The 21,999-nt window shown below is 43.8% G+C and overlaps 1 protein-coding gene across 1 annotated transcript in view; it reads right to left on the bottom strand.

Annotated features, from left to right (window-relative positions):
* The window catches only part of plcg1 (phospholipase C, gamma 1), a 126,329-nt gene that overhangs the window by 29,193 nt on the left and 75,137 nt on the right, over positions 1-21,999 (bottom strand). Inside the window, exons 13-17 of the mRNA XM_069884214.1 lie at positions 18,665-18,833; positions 16,497-16,616; positions 14,293-14,394; positions 8,219-8,406; positions 5,709-5,909 (exon numbers count right to left, since the gene is read on the bottom strand). Of these exons, the coding sequence (XP_069740315.1) occupies positions 5,709-5,909; positions 8,219-8,406; positions 14,293-14,394; positions 16,497-16,616; positions 18,665-18,833 (780 nt within the window). The remainder of the gene's footprint in view (positions 1-5,708; positions 5,910-8,218; positions 8,407-14,292; positions 14,395-16,496; positions 16,617-18,664; positions 18,834-21,999) is intronic.

The raw sequence follows: 21,999 nt of genomic DNA, 5'->3' as shown, positions 1-21,999 counted from the left end.
GGATTAAAGGCAAAGTTAGCAGGCACAGAGAACCTTCATTTTTGAGGATACTGGGAACTGGCTCAAAGGAAGAGACAGGTGTACAGCAAGTATAGGCAACATAGCGCAAATGAGGTACTTGAAGAGTATAAAAATACAAGAAGGACCTCAAGAAGGCTAAAAGAAGATACAAGGTTGCTTTGGTTAACAATATGAAGGAAAATCATAAGGGTTTCTACAAGTACCGTATATTAGGTGCAAAAGGATAGTAAGAGACAAAACTTGTCCTCTTGAAGATCAGAGCAGTCGGTTTTGTATGGAACCAAAGAGATGGGGGAGATAATAAATGTTATTTTCCCTCATCGGTATTCACTTGGGAAATGGGCACGGAATCGTGCAAAGTAAGGAAAACAAGCAGTGAGGTCATGGAATCTATAGAGATTAAAGAAGAGTAAGTGCTTGCTTGCTGGATAAATCCTCAGGTCCTGAAAAGATATTCCCTCAGACCTTGAGGGAGACCAGTACAGAAATTGCAGGGGCTCAGGTAGAAACATTTAAAATGTCCTTAGCCATGTGCATGGTGCCAGAGGATTGGAGGGTAGTTCATATTGTTTCTTTGTTTAAAAAGGCCTCCAAAAGTAACTCTGGAAATTATATGCAGCTGAGCCTGACATCAGTAGTAGGTAAATTATTGGAAGATGTTCTAAGAGATCAGATATACAATTATTTGGATAGCCAGAAATTGATTAGGGATAGTTAACGGTAGGTCGTGTTTAACCAATCTTATAGAGTTTTTCGAGGAGGTTACCAGGAAAATTGACAAAGGAAAGGCTGTGGATGTTGTCTACGTGGACTTTAGTAAGGCCTTTGACAAAGTCCCACATGGGAGGTTAGTTAGGAAGGTTCAGATGCTAGGTATTCGTGGTGAAGTAGTGAATGGTTGGACGGGAGAAGCCAGAGAGTAGTGGTGGATAGTTGCTTCTCAGACTAGAGGCCTGTGACTAGTGGTGTGCCCCAGGGATCGGTGCTGGGACCATTGTTGTTTGTCATCTATATCGGTAGTTTTTTAATATATCCTGTATTTCCTCTATTTCAAATGATTTTATTAATTTATTTTGCTCCTCTTCTTGCAATTTTGGTAGTTCAATTTTAGCTAGAAACTCATCTATTTTGTCTTCTTTCCCTTCGTTCTCAGTTCGATATAATTGCTCTTAGAATTCCTTGAAGTTTTAATTGATCTCCATTGGGTAATATGTAATTTGTTTGTCCTTTTTCCTTGATGCCAATATCGTTCTTTTAGTTTGTTCTGTCTTAAGCTGCCAAGCTAGTATTTTGTGCGTTTTTTCTCCTAGCTCATAATACTTCTGCTTTTTCATTATGTTCTTCTCCACCTTGTATGTTTGTAGTGTTTCATATTTTATTTTTTTTGTCCACCAATTCTCTTCTTTTTGTTGCATCTTCCCATGTTGCTAATTCCTTTTCTGTACTTACTATTTCCCTTTCCAGCTGTTCTATTTCCCAATTGTAGTCCTTCTTCATCTTAGTTACATAACTTATCATCTGCCCTCTGAAGAACGCTTTCATTACATCCCATAGTATAAATTTATCTTTCACTGATTCTGTATTTATTTCAAAGTACATTTTAATTTGTTGCTCAATGAATTCTCTAAAATCCTGTCTTTTAAGTAGCATGGTGTTTAATCTCCATCTATATGTTCTCGGTGGGATGTCCTCCAGCTCTATTGCTAATAACAGGGGTGAGTGATCCAATAACAATCTAGCTTTATATTCCATTTTTCTAACTCACCCTTGGATGTGGGCTGTCAACAGGAACAGGTCTATCCTTGAGTATGTTTTGCGTCTACCCGAATAATATGAGTATTCCTTCTCCTTTGGGTGTTGTCTCCTCCATATATCCAAAAGTTGCATTTCCTGCATCGATTTAACCATAAATTTGGTTACTTTGTTCTTTCTGCTAGTCTTTTGTCCAGTTTTGTCCATCTTTGAGTCCAAATTAAGGTTAAAGTCCCCTCCTATCAGTATATTCCCCTGCGTATCTGCAATCTTCAAAAAGATATCTTGCATAAATTTTTGATCCTCTTCATTAGGTGCATATACATTGAGCAAATTCCAAAATTCTGAATATATCTGATACTTTCTCATTAAAAAACCTCCCTGCTGGATCATTTGTCATCTATATCAATGATCTGGATGATAATGTGGTAAACTGAAATCGAAAGTTTGCAGATGACACTAAGGTTGGAGGTTTTGTGGATGGTAAAGAAGGTTTTCAAAGCTTGCAGAGGGATCTGGATCAGCTGGAAAAATGGGCTGAAAAATGGCTGATGGAATTTAATGTAGACAAATGTGAGGTGTTGTATTTTGGAAGGACAAATCAAGAAAGAGAATACATGGTAAATGGTAGGGCACTGAGGAGTGCGGTAGAACAGAGGGATTTGGGAATACAGATACACAATTCTCAGAGAGTGGTGTCACAGGTGGATAGAGTTGTAGAGAGAACTTTTGGCATCTTGGCCTTCATAAATCAAAGTATTGAGTACAGGAGTTGGGATGTTAATGTAAAGTTGTATAAGACATTGATGAGGCCAAATGTAGAGCATTGTGTGTAATTTTGATCACCTAACTATAGGAAAGATATCAATAAGGTGAAAGAGTGCAGAGATCTAGGATGTTTCCTGGACTTCAGGAATTGAGTTACAGGGAAAGGTTAAACAGGTTAGAACGTTATTCCCTGGAGTGTAGAAGAATGAGGAGAAATTTTAGAGGTATTTAAAATTATGAGGGGGATAGACAGAGTAAATGTAGATAAGCTTTTTCCACTGAGGGTAGGAAAGATACAAACTGGAATGCATAGGTTAAGAATGAAAGGGGAAAAATTTATGGGGAACATGAGGGGGAACTTCTTCCCGCCGAGTGTGGAACGAGCTACCAGCTGAAGTGGTGAATGCGGCCTCAATTTTAACATTTAAGAAAAATTTGGACAGGTCCATGGATGGGAGAGATTATGGAGGGCTATGGACTGGGTGCAGGTCAGTGGGATTGGGCAGAAAAAATGGTTCGGCACAGACTAGAAGGGCCAAAGGGGGCTGTTTCTGTGCTTTAATGTTCTATGTTTCTAAATGGGATAAACATAGGCTGGCACAGATAGAACAGGCTGAAGGGCTTGATTAATGCTGACTACACATCTTTAATTTTGTGTAGATAGATGTACCATAGATATTTACAGAGATACAGAGGTATCAGAGCAAGCTTCTTATCACGGGCAGAGAGATTGCTGAACAACCAATGACCTCCTCATACAAACCCTCATGACTCAACTATCTATTTAACAATAATATTTATTTACTTAAATACTTCTCTATGTGTACTGTGCATATGTATCATTTGTCTGTACATGTGTGTGTAGTGTGTTGCACTGAGGACCGGAGAACACTGTTTCGCCAGGTGGCACTTGTACAATCGGATGATAAATGAACTTGAACAACTGGGCATTGTGTTGCTGCCATTATACTTCACACACCTCGATGTTCAAAGAAAATAAAATGTTAAAGTACAGATTGCTTTGGTTCAGCGGCAAGGTCCTTTCTACTCTTCTATCCCTGCTTTCTGTTCCACGGAACTGTGGATTTCAGCCGTGGCACTGATACCTCAGAGTGAAAAGCAGTCACTAACAGAAAACTAATTCCAAACAAAACTCACAGGAAGAAGATAATGGACCCATCTAGGAAAGTGTTAGTCTGCCGAGTCCCACGCCAAAGATGCTTGGGGTGGGGGAACAGAAAGAGACCATCCTGGGGACAAAGTCAAGAGTGCTGGGGGGGTTGGGAACTTCTATCTAGGGGTTATGGGCTGGGGGGGAGGGAAGGGGGAATTTCCCATTTCCTGATGCTGGGGGGAGGGGGGGTGGTGGTGGACAAGTCTATCCAAGTGTGGGTGGAGGGGAGGGGGAGGGAGTTCATGTTGAGATTGCTGCGAGATTATCCCAGGGTAGGGTGGGAGGAATTCAAATTGAGCGTGCTGCAGGGTAGACGTCAAATTTTAAATTTGATTTGCCTATTATATAGTGATGTTAAAGTTAAATATCATGATTAAACTTGCTACCGTTTCCAGCGAGCGCAATTTTTGTGAGTGTTCTGCATGGTATGCAAAACTAATCTTTGCACCGTCTCTTGGTACACATGACGATTCCTTACATGTCATTTGATGAATGACATGTAAGGAATGATATTTTCACTTCAAAATATTTACAGAATCATCTTTTCAAATTATTACTGAATCTGCTTCCCAGATCACACACCCTTTCTGTGAATGAATTGAATTCTAAACTTCTTTGTTCTACTGTTTTCCTGGCTCTCCTGGACACCAACCCTCTTGCCTGTGGAAGTAACAGCTGGGAGAAAGGACAGTGGCATTTCACCAGTAATCTGAGCTGGTGTTGTACTGCAGGGAAGGCCATCATTCTGACCAAGGCCACACCCAGTCTTGTGTCCCAACTCTATTCCCCTCAGTTCTCCAGAGATCTCCACCCTCACGAGGAAATCTTTCCTCCAAGCATCCCTAGCTTTTGGCCAAAATAGCTCTTCTTTTGTTCCCCATTTCCCACCCATGAGACACTGTGTCCAGGCCCTTGAGGATTATGACAAAAACACACAGTAAATGCTGGAGGAACTCAGCCAGTCTCACAGCGTCAATAGGAGATAAAGATATATTACCGACATTTTGAGCCTGAGCTCCTCTTCAAGGTGTAACCAAATAAAGACTGGGAGAGAAAGGGAGGGGGAGGAGTCCAGACCAACAAACACAAGAAGTTAATTGGATATAAGAGGAAAGGTGAGAATTTATTTTGGCTCTGTGAAAGGAGACAGAGGGAAAAAGGTAAGAGAGGGAGAGAGAGAGAGAACTGGAGGAAAGGCAACAGAGGATAAAGATGGGACAAGGCTTTAATGGAAACCAGAGAAGTCAATGTTAATGCCATTGAGTTAAAGGATGTCCAGACGGAATATGAAGTGTTGCTCCTCCAATTTGAGGGTGGTCTCAGCCTAGCAGTGCATGAGACCATGGATGGACATGACAGCAAGAGAATGGGATGGGGAATTGAAATGGGTGGCCACTGGGAGATCCCTGATATTGTAGCAGACAGAGTTGAGGTGCTTAATGAAGTGACCTTGATGATTGTGAACATGGTCCACAGCTGCTCCAAGCGTGAAGAAGCTTTCCAGTCTATTTCTGCCAGACAACGATGCAGATGAAGCTTACAAAAAGGTAGTTTGGAGGGATTCTGGATGCCTGGCCTTGTATCACACCACCATTGGGAAATTCAGGCTAAAGGCAGAGAGAATTATTTGTTGCAAGGATGATGCTGGATCAGCAGTGCCCCCTCCTGGCACTGCCACCAAGTTGCTCTGGTCACACAAAGTGCCCTCTGGTGGAGGCAATCGAGTTGCAGATTGTAAAGAAGCAAACAGCCTCTTAACTAGGGTATGAACACAGAAGAGATTGATGCAGAGATCCCAAGGACAGCTCAGCACCGACAACAGGAAGCTGAGCTCATAGGTCGGATAACTCCCCCTTTCCCTCCTTCCGCCCACTTTCCCTGAGGGGCTGTGGAAGTAACGGGTGCCTCGGCTGCTGGGATATTAGTTGCATGCAACCTTCACCCTACAAGATTTGTGACGCTGCTCTGAAGGTTCTTAGATGACCGCACTTACTCTTTGCTTTCATGGGCATTAGTCTGGGGCACCGGCTCCGTCAGTCGCATTTCAAACTCGTTGCAGCGAAGAGGCTGCTTCTGATAGTGCGAGATCAAGGCATACAGGCTGTCGAACACCAGGTTGTCCGTCAGGTAGAACTTGGGACTGCCGGCTTCCTGACGGGAATGGATCCTGCAGTGTTGCACCTTTCCAAAGCGCCTGAGGGGACGCAGACAGAGAAAATACAATCATTTTTTACTGAAGAAATTAAAGGTGAAGCTCACAGTGGAAATAAATTTCAAGGCCATGAGAAATTTTTAGCGGTGAGACGAACAGCAGAATAAACTTCATGGTCTAAGAAAAACTTTAATTTTAATTTTCAAAATATTAGAGATAGAGCAATGATAACAGGCCCTTCCTACCCATGAGGCTGTGCTGCCCAAATACACATACGTGACCAACTAACCTAAAAGTGAAAACACAACGCTGGAGAAACTCAGCAGGTCAAACGGCGTACTTATATCGCCAGATAAAGATACATCACCAGCATTTCGGGTTTCAGCTCTTCGTCAAGGTATGAGCAAAATGTAGGCAGGCATCCGACACCTTGGCGGAGGACTCAAACCCGAAACGTTGGTGATATTTCTTTATCTTTGCGATATAAAGAACGCTGTGTGACCTGCTGAGTTTCTCCAGTGTTGTGTTTTTTTACTTCAGCGTCTGCAGTCTTTCCAGTTTCCTGACCAATTAACCGAATAACCCTCTACGTCTTTGGAAAGAATCCAAATCTTTTGTCCACTTTATAATAATCAAGTTTTTTCAAAATGACCTTTGGTGTATTGCGTCCTTAGAAACATTATCCAATACCCTTCTCTCCCTTTATCTTCACACACATGCTCATGTAATTTCATTTATCAAATTATCATTGTATCTTTCCACATAACACACCTCTCCATCTACCGCATGCATCCAAACACACACATACGTGCTTTCATCTTCCCATGTACAATTCTACTCTCTGAAATACCACAGCTCTCCGGCAACATCCAGACACACACCTTCTCTTGTCACAATTTCAGATACCACATTTACCTAACACATGCTTCCATTTGCCACAGATCCCCTGTAACATTTCTGCAAATCATTACTGTCCCTTTAAAGCATCTTGGCAGTGCTCAATCTGTTTCCATGAATCACTTCTGCAGTTATGCACACTTCCCTGTGCAACACGGTGACACAACCTTCACCCTACATATATGGTTCTGGATTCCCTTAAGGGGATAGGGCCGTACTGACTCTTTTGCCATATATGGTTGTGGATTCCCTTAAGGGGATAGGGCCGTACTGACTCTTTTGCCATATATGGTTCTGGATTCCCTTAAGGGGATAGGGCCGTACTGACTCTTTTGCCATATATGGTTCTGGATTCCCTTAAGGGGATAGGGCCGTACTGACTCTTTTGCCATATATGGTTGTGGATTCCCTTAAGGGGATAGGGCCGTACTGACTCTTTTGCCATATATGGTTCTGGATTCCCTTAAGGGGATAGGGCCGTACTGACTCTTTTGCCATATATGGTTCTGGATTCCCTTAAGGGGATAGGGCCGTACTGACTCTTTTGCCATATATGGTTGTGGATTCCCTTAAGGGGATAGGGCCGTACTGACTCTTTTGCCATATATGGTTCTGGATTCCCTTAAGGGGATAGGGCCGTACTGACTCTTTTGCCATATATGGTTGTGGATTCCCTTAAGGGGATAGGGCCGTACTGACTCTTTTGCCATATATGGTTCTGGATTCCCTTAAGGGGATAGGGCCGTACTGACTCTTTTGCCATATATGGTTCTGGATTCCCTTAAGGGGATAGGGCCGTACTGACTCTTTTGCCATATATGGTTGTGGATTCCCTTAAGGGGATAGGGCCGTACTGACTCTTTTGCCATATATGGTTCTGGATTCCCTTAAGGGGATAGGGCCGTACTGACTCTTTTGCCATATATGGTTCTGGATTCCCTTAAGGGGATAGGGCCGTACTGACTCTTTTGCCATATATGGTTGTGGATTCCCTTAAGGGGATAGGGCTGCACTGACTCTTTTGCCATATATGGTTGTGGATTCCCTCAAGGGATAGGGCCGTACTGACTCTTTTGCCATATATGGTTCTGGATTCCCTTAAGGGGATAGGGCCGTACTGACTCTTTTGCTTTCTTCAAATAACAAAAGGGATGGGTTCTTGAAAAAAAATCAATCGCTAAACACAATTCTGAAAATTGGAAAGGCTGCTTTATGGATATCTGATCGTGCAGAGAGTGGCGCTGTTCATCATGGTGAGAAATTAAATCAGATGTACCCCAAAGAGTCAATGGCAAAATAGACATGATTAACTGTTGTAAATTGAGAAATTACTGTACATCATTTGACTTCTACATGTTATTTCTGATTCACCGCACTCTCTCAGGCCGTGTTTCCCCTCTCCCCCAAGTTCCCTGTCCATCACACACCCAGATGACCATTTGATCTCGACCTACCAAAATGAGAGCGTGTAGTCGCCCACAAACGTCTCGCTCTCACGCACGAGGAAGGAACCGTTGGGTGCTCCAGTTTCAATACAGTACTCCGTAAGCAGCCGCTCAGCAATCTGTCGACCATCGCGGCCTGCACCGAGCTTCCCATGGAACCATTTCTCCGTCACATGAAGGTCAGTGCCGACACTGGGCTGAAAAGGTGTCAGAGGTTAAAACTGTGGGGCACATAAGGCATAAAAGCAGAATTCGGCCAGTCTGCTCTGTCATTAAAAATCATGGCTGATCTATTTTGCCTCTCAACCCTATTGCCCTTGCCTTCTCCCCATAACCTTTGATGACCTTACTAATAAAGAACCTATCAACCTCTGCCTTAAATCTACCCATTGACAGCCTCCACAGCCATATGTGGCAATGAATTCCACAGATTCACCACCCTCTGGCTGAAGAAATTTCTCCTCATCTCTTTTTATTCTGTGGATGTTCCCTCTGGTCTTCCACCACTGGAAACATCCTCTCCACAGTCACTCTATCCCCTCTCCTTCAATGCTCCACAGTGAGTTTTCAAACACCCCAGACTAAAGCAGGTTTTGTGTAATATTTCACCTGTTTTTACATGACAATAACAGATCTTGAAATGTGGTCCATAGCAGGTAATCTGGCAACGTGAAAGGTTCCAACTGGGCAGGGCGAGTAAAATCAACCAGGGTCTCACTCTTGGTGGGGGCAAGTGTCAGAGCCCGGCTGAGTTAACTCGTTAATCACTTTGGCGGTGTGAATGATCTATTTGAATTACCGGGTACCGTAAGTGCCTGCGTGCTTGCGCCAGTCTGTCAGAGCACAGCCGTCATGGCTGTTAGCACGCACCTGTGATTACTTTTAATACCTAATTCTTCTTTTCTTTGGCTTGGCTTCGCGGACGAAGATTTATGGAGGGGGTAAAAAGTCCACGTCAGCTGCAGGCTCGTTTGTGGCTGACAAGTCCGATGCGGGACAGGCAGACACGATTGCAGCGGTTGCAGGGGAAAATTGGTTGGTTGGGGTTGGGTGTTGGGTTTTCCTCCTTTGCCTTTTGTCAGTGAGGTGGGCTCTGCGGTCTTCTTCAAAGGAGGTTGCTGCCCGCCGAACTGTGAGGCGCCAAGATGCACGGTTTGAGGCGTTATCAGCCCACTGGCGGTGGTCAATGTGGCAGGCACCAACCAAGAGATTTCTTTAGGCAGTCCTTGTACCTTTTCTTTGGTGCACCTCTGTCACGGTGGCCAGTGGAGAGCTCGCCATATAACACGATCTTGGGAAGGCGATGGTCCTCCATTCTGGAGACGTGACCCATCCAGCGCAGCTGGATCTTCAGCAGCGTGGACTCGATGCTGTCGACCTCTGCCATCTCGAGTACTTCGACGTTAGGGATGTAAGCGCTCCAATGGATGTTGAGGATGGAGCGGAGACAACGCTGGTGGAAGCGTTCTAGGAGCCGTAGGTGGTGCCAGTAGAGGACCCATGATTCGGAGCCGAACAGGAGTGTGGGTATGACAACGGCTCTGTATACGCTTATCTTTGTGAGGTTTTTCAGTTGGTTGTTTTTCCAGACTCTTTTGTGTAGTCTTCCAAAGGTGCTATTTGCCTTGGCGAGTCTGTTGTCTATCTCATTGTCGATCCTTGCATCTGATGAAATGGTGCAGCCGAGATAGGTAAACTGGTTGACCGTTTTGAGTTTTGTGTGCCCGATGGAGATGTGGGGGGGCTGGTAGTCATGGTGGGGAGCTGGCTGATGGAGGACCTCAGTTTTCTTCAGGCTGACTTCCAGGCCAAACATTTTGGCAGTTTCCGCAAAGCAGGACGTCAAGCGCTGAAGAGCTGGCTCTGAATGGGCAACTAAAGCGGCATCGTCTGCAAAGAGTAGTTCACGGACAAGTTTCTCTTGTGTCTTGGTGTGAGCTTGCAGGCGCCTCAGATTGAAGAGACTGCCATCCGTGCGGTACCGGATGTAAACAGCGTCTTCATTGTTGGGGTCTTTCATGGCTTGGTTCAGCATCATGCTGAAGAAGATTGAAAAGAGGGTTGGTGCGAGAACACAGCCTTGCTTCACGCCATTGTTAATGGAGAAGGGTTCAGAGAGCTCATTGCTGTATCTGACCCGACCTTGTTGGTTTTCGTGCAGTTGGATAATCATGTTGAGGAACTTTGGGGGACATCCGATGTGCTCTAGTATTTGCCAAAGCCCTTTCCTGCTCACGGTGTCGAAGGATTTGGTGAGGTCAACAAAGGTGATGTAGAGTCCTTTGTTTTGTTCTCTGCACTTTTCTTGGAGTTGTCTGAGGGCAAAGACCATGTCAGTGGTTCCTCTGTTTGCGCGAAAGCCGCACTGTGATTCTGGGAGAATATTCTCGGCGACACTAGGTATTATTCTATTTAGTAGAATCCTAGCGAATACAATGTAATGAAATGTAAATTGTTGTTATTCTCCATGGTTTAGGGAATAATGACTTGCTGGTTTGTGGGTTTGCCCTAAGTTTGAACAGTCTGAAGCCCACTGCTGTAGATTTTCCCAGTCTTTTATATATCGAATGCATATGTGCTTTAATCCTGCTACAATTTCACTGTCCTGCGAGTATGCAATACATCACTCATGATGTCACCACTGGAGGTGCGGCCCCCTTAAAATACCAGGTTCCCGATGAACCAGGTAAATTATGGTGCAGTGGGAAAGGCACCTTCCCTTCCTAGGAGGGTTGGCGGTGTGAAAGGGGTCTCTAAAGAATCACATGGCTAACCCTTCCCCATTTCTTCCAACTTCAGCTAATTGATGACTGATCACATTGTATGGCTGGCAAAAGCAGAGAAGAGAGAAAGGGTGTGAAAACTCTGCAGAATACTGCAAGAACTTGACAGGGCAGGTATATTTTTAGGTACTCATTGCATAATAGTTCTTACTTTCAAGAACTAGCCTGCAGATCCAGTTGGTGATGGAAAGGCATGCTTTTCTAAAACATTCCAGATTATTTTCATGAATTAACCCTAATAATAAGATGGCATTTCAATTTATGTCTCCAGATCCACAAGTCCACAGTTGGCAGGTTAATTGACAAGTGTAATTTACCCCTTATAGGGAGTGTGAGAATTTACAAAACTGAGATTAATGCAAATTGGTACTTGGTGGCCTGTACAGACTAAATAGGCTGAAAGGCTTGTGACCCAGCAAGCAATGAGAAACTGGAGGAGCACAACAGGTCAGGGACCATCCATGGATAGGGGTAGTCAATTAACAGTTCAGGTCGGGACTTTTAAACAAGATCAAAGTAGGAAGGGATGTTATCAAGAAGGGAACAGAGGAGAAACAGAACATAAAAGGGAGGATGGGTTAAGAGGTGATAGGGCGTTGGACAGAAAGTGGGGGAGGTGTGGAGACATATTGAGGGAGAGACTATTGCAGAGGAGGTGGGGGGAAGGTTCAAGAGAAAACAGGAGTAGGTTAAGAAGAGATGGAAACTGTAGAACTGGATAGAGGTGGAGTTATCTAAAATTATAGAGATCGATGTTCACACTGTTGGGTGGAATAAAAAGGTGGCAGCGCTGCTGGAGCTGCTGTAGCGGGCTGTCGACGGCTTGAACAGGAGGCTGCGCGAGCCCTGGAGGCGAATCCACGGACACTCTGAAGGGACTCACTTCTGCTACTCTTTCCCCTATTGTTAGGGGCAGCGGGCTATGCTCATGGTGACTCTTTGCCTTAAGACAGACAAAAGTTAAAGTATTATTACATGACAACAAAATCAATATTGAACCTTGGGTTTAAGGCTGATCAGGAGAGAAATAAATAGAGTGCCTAACAAGACTTTCTTTTGTTTTCTTCAGCTAAGATCGTTCGTAAGAGAAAAATGGGGGCCGAGTCTGTCCCCACATGAAATTAGTGAAATGGAACAAATGATTTGGGTGGGGTATACCCCTATATCTATAACTAAGATATACTATGCACTCCAGAATGAAAGTGAGAAACAAGGTTTACAGAGATCGAGAGAGATGGGAATCGGATATAGGTGTTGCAATAATGGAAAGATGTTGGTCTGATTGGTGTTTGGATAGCGTGACATCCATTATAAATGCAAGAAATGGATTAGTGCAATATTATTTCCTACACTAATTATACCTCACACCACAGAAGTTGAATAAATCAAAATCTGAAATATCGAAAATGTGTTTTTTACGTGAGGGACAGAAATAGGATTGTTCTTACATGCTTCGTGGTCGCATGTTAAGGCCTGACCTTTCTGGCGGGATATTACTGAAATATTAACAAGAATAACAGGGGTGACCTTCCCAGGCAATCCAGAGCTTTATCTTTTGGGCAATTTTACTGAAACAAGTAATAAACTAACCAAATTCCATTGTTAAAATGGCCTTGGCAGCGGCTACAAAATCTATTGCAATTACTTGGAAATCCAACTCCCCTCAACATAGAGTATGATGGACTCCTGAGATGAAGAGTTGCATACATGTGGAAAAAAATGCATATGAAAAATGATAAAGAATATGGCATATTTATTAAGATATGGAAGCCATACTTGAACCATATAGGGGCCCAATTGTAATTATAAATATAATAATAAAAAGGACAATAATGAATGCTACTAAAGTATGAACATAGGTGACTTCGCCATATAGAATTTTTGATGACTCTGTTGGCATGTGGATTTATACGGTGAAAGGGGGGGGGGGGGTTGAGGGGTTGTTTTGTTTGTTTCTTTATAAAGAAAAGTTTTAAATATATATTTTTTATATTGGAATTTTTCTATGAATGATTTATGGAAAAAATTAAAAATAAAATATTTTTAAAAAGGCTGGCCAAGAGCAATATGTTACCCAGAGGGTGTGACTTCTGCTGGTCTCATGATGAAGGCACAATGTTAATCCATCCCCTTTATTGATTCAGAAATGCTGGAAGAATTCAGTCAGTCTCGCAGCGTCCATCGGAGGTATATTACCAACGTCTTAGGTCTGAGCCCTTCTTCAAGGAATAACCAAAAAGCAGGCAAGGGACCATAGGTCAGGAACACATTTTTACCTCCTATGGATGCTGCAAGACCTGCTGAGTTCCTCAAGCATTTCTGTGTTTTTACTACAATCACAGTGTCTGCAGACTTTCACTTTTTTCTCCTAAATTGCCCACTTCTTATTCTGAGATGGTCCACCTTGAAATATAGACGCCAATGTCAGTGAAAACATCCTCGCTTTATCTAGCCAGTCAGGTCCTGCAAGAATTTTTGATTGTTTCAAAGTCGATCTCATCTCATTATTCTAAGCTCTAGAAGATGCAGCCCAATTCTACTCTTGGTGCGGCAAAGTCTGCCTACCTGGAACCAGTCTGGTGAAACTTTGTTGCCAAGATATCCTTTTTCCAGAAAGGAGAGGAAGAATGTGCACATTCCTCTCAGTGTAGTCTCACCAAGACATCTTTACTACTGTACTTTAAATATCTGGTAATAAAGGTCAATTTGCCTCTAATCACTTCTGCTCTTGCAATGGTAGCTTTCTGTCATTATGCACAGGAGAGGAATAGATATAAAGTTGGAAGCTTGAGGCTTTATAAGGCATTGGTCAGACCACCTACTGGAGAAAGGCTCAGTTTTTGTGTAAGTGGGCCTTTTTTGTATATAATATTGTTCATTTTATTAACTCTTCACTCTTTATCTTGGGGGGAGGGTTAGACTAACTTTAAGCTAGGTTATTAATGTTGTGTACTAATTATTGGGGGGGGGGTTTAGCTTATTTAGTCTGCCAATGTAGTACTGTAATTTTTATTATCTTATGTTTAATCTTTTTATTGTAACTTTCTATTTTATTCATGTTATAAAATCTTAAATAAAGTTAAAAAAAAAGAGAGAAAGGCTCAGGCCTGAAACGCCAGTGATATATCTTTACCTCTTATGGACTTAGCGAGACCGAATGGAGTTCCTCCAGCATTTCTGCGTTTTGACAAAAATCACAGTGTGGCAAACTTTCATATTTCACCCCTTTTCTCATTAGCTACATAGATAGCAACTGCTATCTATGTTTCCACCCCCAAGAGTAATTCGTTTAGCACCTACCTCTCTCTGCTCTTCTTCATCTTCATTGGCCTGATTTACTGAAGTCTCCTCCGAATAATAGATCTTGTTGCTCGTGAGGACAAAGAAATGTGGATTCCATTCCTGGGAAATGTCAGCGACAAACAAACAGTTTACCGAACAGAAAATACAGGCAAGTTGTCCACAAATGAGGGCTGTGCAAAGATTTACAACAATGCGTTATGACACAATAGAAGATGGCCACATGAGCAACAGTGATGAGTTGCACTACAGAGAAGAGGGGAAAATCTTATGATGTGATGCGAAAGTAACAAATTGAGTCTCAGTGTGGACAAGAGGTAGGAGATAATTGTGGACTTCAGGAGGGCCAGGAACGACTACCCTTCACTACACATCAATATCTCTGTCTAGTAGAGAGAATGGAGAGCATCAAGTTCCTTGGGGTTCACTTAAGTAGTGACTTATCATGGACATTCAACATCTCCTCACTTGTCAGATAGGCCCAACAGCAACTGCACTTCCTGAGAAGATTGAAGCGGGCAAGGCTACTGGCCAACATTATGTCAACCTTCTACAGGTGCTCTATCGAGAGCGTCCCGGCTAGCTGCTTCACAGTGGTATGGTTACTGCAGAAAAATGGATCAGGTCAATCTACAGGAGCATATGAGCAGCAGGAAGGATCACTGGAGTCTCCCTCCCCCCCATTGACCTGATCTATCAGGATTGTTGTCTGAAGAGGGTGGGCAAAATCAATGAAGACCCTTCCACCCTGTACACACAGCTTTCAGCTGCTCCCGTCAGGAAAGAGATACAGGAGTATCAGAGCCAGCACAACCAGGCTGAGGAACAGCTTCTTCCCACAGGCAGTGAGAATGCTGAACGACGAAAGGAACTGCTTACACTCACCGTCCGAGGCTCCCATATTTACACAACAATATTTATTTATTTGTATGTATGAACACTCATCCTGCATATATGCTGTTTGTTTGTATGTGTGTTATCTCTGTGTGTGTTTTGCACTGAGAACCAGAAAATCCTGTTTCATTGGGTTGTACTTGTACAATCAGATGACAATAAACTTGACTTGATTATCTTTATGGAAGCAATGGTTTAAAGGTTTCATTCTTATCCTCTACAGACTGGGGAATGAAAGGCATGTAAGATGGAGTCACCTCACAATCAGTACATGCTGAATGGAGCAGGGAATTCTACAACCCAGTTGAATTTCCTGTGCTTCCATAGGGAAGGGAAAGGGTTATAATCCCAGCATGAATTCTACGGCCAAATATGGGGCTCACGACGATTTAAATTTAGTCATACAGCATGGGTACTTCTGGCCCACGAGCCCAATTACACCCTATTGACCTACACCATTGTACGCTTTGAACAGTGGGAGGAAACTGGAGCAGCCAGAGACACGTGGAGAATGTGCAAACTGCTTACAGACCGTGCCAGATAAGAACTCCGGACACTGGCGCTGTAATAGAGATGCACTAACCGCCATGCTAATTATGCTCACGAACTATAACTGCATTCAAACATCTCAAGTAATTATTTATTTTTGAGGTAAAATAATAATTGGATTATTTCTACAGATGGCAGGCAGAATCAACAGCATAGCAGACAGTGACAATTCTCTTGGAACTGGACCCAAAAATCTCCTGCTCCAGAACTACTGTGGCTGGCAAAAGGCTTCTGTGGAGAATCCAGAGCTGTAACATTTACTGCCTCGAAGCAGAAGCAATTCAGGAGATCTGCACATATTCCTGACTTGGAAATATAATAGTTTTCCCTTATGGACCACCCCTGAGGATTTAACTTCACCAGAAGGACTGTGGCAATTTGAGAGGCCTCTGTGACTGAGCAACACCCCAAATTCCACCTTTGTGAAGAAACATGAACCACTTGGGTTCTGGGAGATTCCACAGACCTGTTCGTGTCTTGCTGGAGGGAATACACTGGACATTGCGCCACATGAACCAGAAAAGGGAGACTGAATCTCTGAGAGTTTGCAGCTGAGATGCCGGAAAGAAGCAAGCAGTTGTCCATGATCAGGCTTGTCATGAATGGAGTAAACCGCCCACTGGTTTCCAATGTCAGAAAGATGGGGACTGGGCATTAATTGAACTATTAAGATGTGTTTCACAGTGGAGACAGCAACACTGCAGATCTGCAATTGGAATAGCTAATAAATTTACAGAGTAAATCCCGCATCTGGCACTCACGTGATTGATTGGATCCTCAAGGTACAAGATCCCGTTCTTTATGGAGTTGCTGATGTCATTCTCCGAGTACGTAGAGGTTGAAACTTCTTCATAGGCACTGCCCTCGGCTAGTTTTTTGTGCTGCAAGAGAGAGGACAACAGGGGTCAAGAACAGAGCAAGTAGCCAGACTCAAAGGTACAGGAAAGTGAACAGCCTTGATTGCACATATTCCATACACAATGGGGAGCAAGGCAAATAGTTACTGTACACCATGAACACTGAAGAAATGAAAGTTTGAGGATATGATTGCTGGGAAGTAGCTTTTGGATTTCTGAAGCACAGGGCCAGCTGTACACACTCCAAATGAAAGTAGTAGGATACGGCACATGCTGGAAAGAGTCAGCATCCAGAGGAAGAGAAATAATAAACCATCATCAACCTTGCTTCTCTAATAGCGTGAGGCTATTACAATGCCAGCGGCCTTGGGTTCGAATCTAGCATTGTACGTAGTTTGTTCGCTCTCCATGTGTCTGCGTGGGTTACTTTCAAGTGCTCCAGTTTCCTCCCACCCTTGTAGATTAATTGGGGTGTAATTGGGCAGCACAAGGTCATGGGGCAGAAGGGCCTGTAACCTTGCTGTATATTTCCTGACAAGATTTGTGCTTACAGTCGGTATGTCTAAAAAAAAGCATTTCTTTGTCACGAGTACACTAAAGCGTGATTGGCTTTGCTTCAAGCAATGAGTTCAGATTAAACTCAGATCTCACCTAAATCCTTCTTTGTCCTTTCCCTTTGAATCTGTCTCTCCCGGTCCTCAAACCATCTACACATGGATACAGACTATCTGTAGGTCCACTGCATCCTTCCCAGAGACTAGAATTGAATGTATTAATCAGTATTGGTTTTGGGTCTACATCCTATCACTTTTGGATTTTAAATCCTTACTAATGATCAATCCTTCAGCCACAGAAAAGAGTTACCATTTATTCACTCTTTCTACCAGGGGTGGCAACCTTCGGCCCACAATCCAAATTTATCTTGCCTGCAACTCAATGCAAAAGTACCATGTGCACCCAACCCGCTGATACAAATACAAGTAGGCACTGCTTACTGTCCATTAATGCAACATCCGACCCCCCCTCCCCCACCTCAGCACCGCCCCCCCCCTCGCCCAAACTGGTGAGACCCTTCCCCAGACATACAACGAATATGCTCCATACACTTTTCCTCGTCCTACCGTTCACTCTCAACTTATACAAATACAACATGAACTCCACCCACACCAGCTCTCGCGAGACCTCGTCACATTGGCCACCCCTTCCATAAGCACTATTTTGTGTAGATACGCCCCTGTATTATTGAGTGTAGATTTTTCAATACATGTCTACCTCAGTTAATTTGTGCATATGTAAATATTTGTATTGAAATGTGAAGGCATGCATCTTGAAATCTGAGTGGATTTTAAATTAAAAAAAAAATATCATTTATGGTAGCATCCGTGCGGCCCACCGTTCAACCACTGATGGACCATCTGGCCCACCCTTGGTAAAAGGTTACCCACCTGTTCTAAACCCATCATAATTTTAACTCATCTTTTTGTTCATCGGAGTCCAACCTCAAATTCTTCAGTGTTGCGTTCATGCAACCATTGCAATAAATTTCGCCCATAGCGTTGCCGGACGAATCAGATTCAGACAGTTTCCTTCCTGATGAAGAGCCCAGGTCCAAAACTTTGATTACCCTTTAGATCTCGTGGATGCTGCGTGACCTGCTGAGCTTCTCCAGCACATTCGTGTATACACTCATGCTTAAAAAATTTCCTTCCTGCCGTTATTAGATTCTTGAATAGTTCTCACCAGTAAATATTTCATAAGCCCTACCTCATTGTGGCTCCTCCACTGTTCGTACTGAACTTTTCTCTGTCACTATCCCCCACACTTTTATTTTTGGACGGTGAGGTGCGCCAATTTTAAACTTCCGCATTTTTTACCTATTTATCTTTCACAATTTCTTTTGCCAGTTGCTTGAGGCTGCTGGTTGCTTGAATTCCGAATAACTGGGTTTTACTGTACTACCTGCTGTACTTAAATATGGGTTGATCTATCTGGATAGCACGCATGATTTTTCACTATGCCGCATTTCACATGACAATAAACAATTCTATTCAGACCAAAGACAATGGGCTGACCTTAATCAAGAATTTTCTCCTTAGTTGATTGGGTGAAGGAAGTCCATCTGCAGCGATGTCAACTGGTTTGGTTACCAGCATGTCACCAAAAACCTTCTTGAATGCATTCGCCATGTTTCGTTGTTGAAGGATGCTGCAGTGGTCTTCGATGGACAGGATTACAGGATACCTGTTAAGAGGTGCAGAAGACAAGGAGAAGATTCGCAAGAGTCTCGACACACAAACCACATATGTCGACACAAGGAAGTATCATCTCATCTTACACTGCATTTTATGCCATTTCTACCAAGTCCAGCACGGGTCCCCATTGACTTGCACACACACTGGAGAGGTTCCCCCTCCCTCCCCCACAGAGGGTGGTGGGTGATTGGAACCAACTGCCAGAGGAGATGATTGAGTCCAGTACTTGCAGTGTTTAAGGTCAAATGGGACAGAAACATGGATGAGTTTCGAGCAGTGGCTTTCAACCTTTTTCTTTCCACTCACATTCCACCTTAACTAATCCCTATGCCATAGGTTTTCTGTGATTAGCAAGGGATTACTTAAGGTGGTATGTGAGTGGGTAAAAAAAGGTTGAGAACCTCTGCTCGAGAACCAATTGTCACTGAAATATTTTGTTTAAGAAAAATTGACATTGGCCCATTTCCTTTGGAGTTATCAAACCGTGCACATAATGAGTCAATTAGGTACAATTAAAACTGTGGTTTTTAAACTTTTTCTTTCCACTCACATACGACCTTCAGTAATCCCTTGCTAATCACAGAGCACCTATGGCTTAAGGATTATTGAAGGTGGATGAAAAAAGTTTGAAAACCACTGGTTTAGAAGCAAATAGGTCAAACCAGGCAGGTGTGGCTAGTAGGGGCAAGACATTTTGGTTGGCACAGGCAAGTTGGGCCAAAGGGTGCATTTCCATGCTGTGTGACTCAAATTAGAGGTACAACCACTGATGTCATGAAGCACCGTGGCCAGTTTCGCAACCACCATCGCTCGATTAGTGTGAAAGGGGGTCAGGCGGCTCGTTGAAGAGCAGCAAACAGGAGCAGGCCAAGAACTCGCTGAGGAAACACTCTTAGTTGATGCTGACATACTGTTGTGATGGAACAGAAGGGACAGAACTGCTGTGGACTCACTCACAGTTTTAACTGTGTGTCATGTGACAACCAAATCAGATGATTAAAATTTGGACTTGGGACTTAATACAGCAAAATCCCTGTTATCTCGAATTCAAGCAACGGGCTAAAAAACTGCAGAAAATAAATAGGTAAAAAAATAAGGAAATTTAAAATTGGTGCCAATCTATGCAATGCGCAATCACAAGTCACCAGAAAATTCACTTATCCGGCATCTACCAATCCCCATAGGTACCAGATACTTGTGGTTACTGTATTGATAAACTTTCTGCTGAAACTGCAGCAAGGGCACCACCCTGAAAATTCAAAACAGCTGTTAAAATGTATGGGGGTTGTACGTTAATTGGTGTATTTGGGCAGCAGAGACTCATGGGCCGGAAGGGCCTGTTACCCAAATTAAAAATTAGCTGTCACCAGAAGTGCTGGACTAATGGAGATCTTCTTCCGTTTAAATGATGGATACATCTGTGAAGAAGCATTATATCATGACTTTTGGTCATGTGTCGCCTAGAGAGATTATGGCAATATTTATTTTATTTAATACAGAGATACAGCATGGTAACAGGTCCTTCCAACCCATGCAGAGCAAATACACTCATATGACCAATTTACCAATTAAGCCTGTACGTCTTTGGAATATGGGAGGAAACTGGAGAGCCCAGAGGAAACCTACACTGATATAGGGAGAATGTACGATCTCCTTACAGTGCGGGATTCAAACCCAAGTGGCAAACACTGTAATTGTGTTGTGCTAACTTCACTCAGGTCATACTTCACTGTGATTCAGGAGATGGTGCTGTTGCTTCATGGCTCCCACTTGACCTCAGGTGCGGCTGGTGTTGTCTGCACAGTCTTAGGGGGGGGGGGGTGGGGGTTCCCCCAAAGTTCAGCCTTGGGGGGGGGAGGGTTTCACCAAAGCGCCCTGGTCTCCTCCCACATCCCAAAGATGAGTTGGTCAGTTAATTGGTTACTGTACTTCATCTCAGTACAGGGGGCAGGACAGTCCAGTTAGAGTTAATGGGCACAAAAAAGAGAAGGAGAAGGTTGCGGCAGAAGAGAGCTGGAGGTAGAGGTGGCCCAGATTTGAAGGGCCTAATGGCCTCCTACTATACCATGAGGAGAAGCTTGAGGAAGGCATGAAATATGAGAAATCTGTAAGGGAAAAGGAGTGGTTGTTCAGAAAGTCCCAATCATCCAGTCCCAGTGTGTCCCAATGCACCCAGTCCCAGTACACCCAGTCCCAGTGTGTCCCAATGCACCCAGTCCCAGTGTGTCCCAATGCACCCAGTCCCAGTGTGTCCCAATGCACCCAGTCCCAGTGTGTCCCAATGCACCCAGTCCCAGTGTGTCCCAATGCACCCAGTCCCAGTGTGTTCCAATGCACCCAGTCCCAATGTACCCAGTCCCAATGCACCCAGTCCCAGTGTGTCCCAATGCACCCAGTTCCAATGTGTTCCAATGCACCCAGTCCCAATGTGTCCCAATGCACCCAGTCCCAGTGTGTCCCAATGCACCCAGTCCCAATGTGCCCCAATGCACCTAGTCCCAGTGGCCCCAATGCACCCAGTCCCAGTGTGCCCCAATGCACCCAGTCCCAGTGGCCCCAATGCACCCAGTCCCAGTGGCCCCAATGCACCCAGTCCCAGTGGCCCCAATGCACCCAGTCCAATGTGTCCCAGTCCTCCTGTAGGTGACCCAACTACCTCAGCTGGTCTCCAAGTGGTTAAAATGTGAGGTTTTTTAAGAATGACAGAAAATGATAAATGATTAAAAAAATAAATCATAATAAAAGGCCAACAGGAAATGGAAGCAGCGATAACTTCCATTGCCACTTCAGGTGTTTTTCCCATGATATAGAAGAGAAAATGCATCGATTCCACCTCACCCCCCCCCGTCCCACTTATTTCCATGATGATCAACTGAGTCCCATTATCTGACAACACAATGGAACTGGAGGCAACCTATTGGAACCAAGTAACCTGGCAACCATTGCGTGGGTGAGTCCAGGGAGGAAGCTGGATTCAGCAGGAGTCACGCAAGCAATAACAGGGAGATCATGGAAACTCCACATTAAGCGTTCTTTCATCTCGCACAACTGTTGTTGTCCATCAATGGAGCCAGCTCTTTCAAATAAGGCTACAGTGTCCGCAGACTTGCCTGCTTAGCTATAAATGTAGCAATGTAAAGCTTTTCAAAGTAGTT

This window comes from Narcine bancroftii, chromosome 6 (genome assembly GCF_036971445.1).
Source record: "Narcine bancroftii isolate sNarBan1 chromosome 6, sNarBan1.hap1, whole genome shotgun sequence".
NCBI lineage: Eukaryota > Metazoa > Chordata > Chondrichthyes > Torpediniformes > Narcinidae > Narcine > Narcine bancroftii.
Note: the sequence above shows the minus strand (reverse complement) of the source record. Positions and strands in the feature narration are given on the sequence as shown.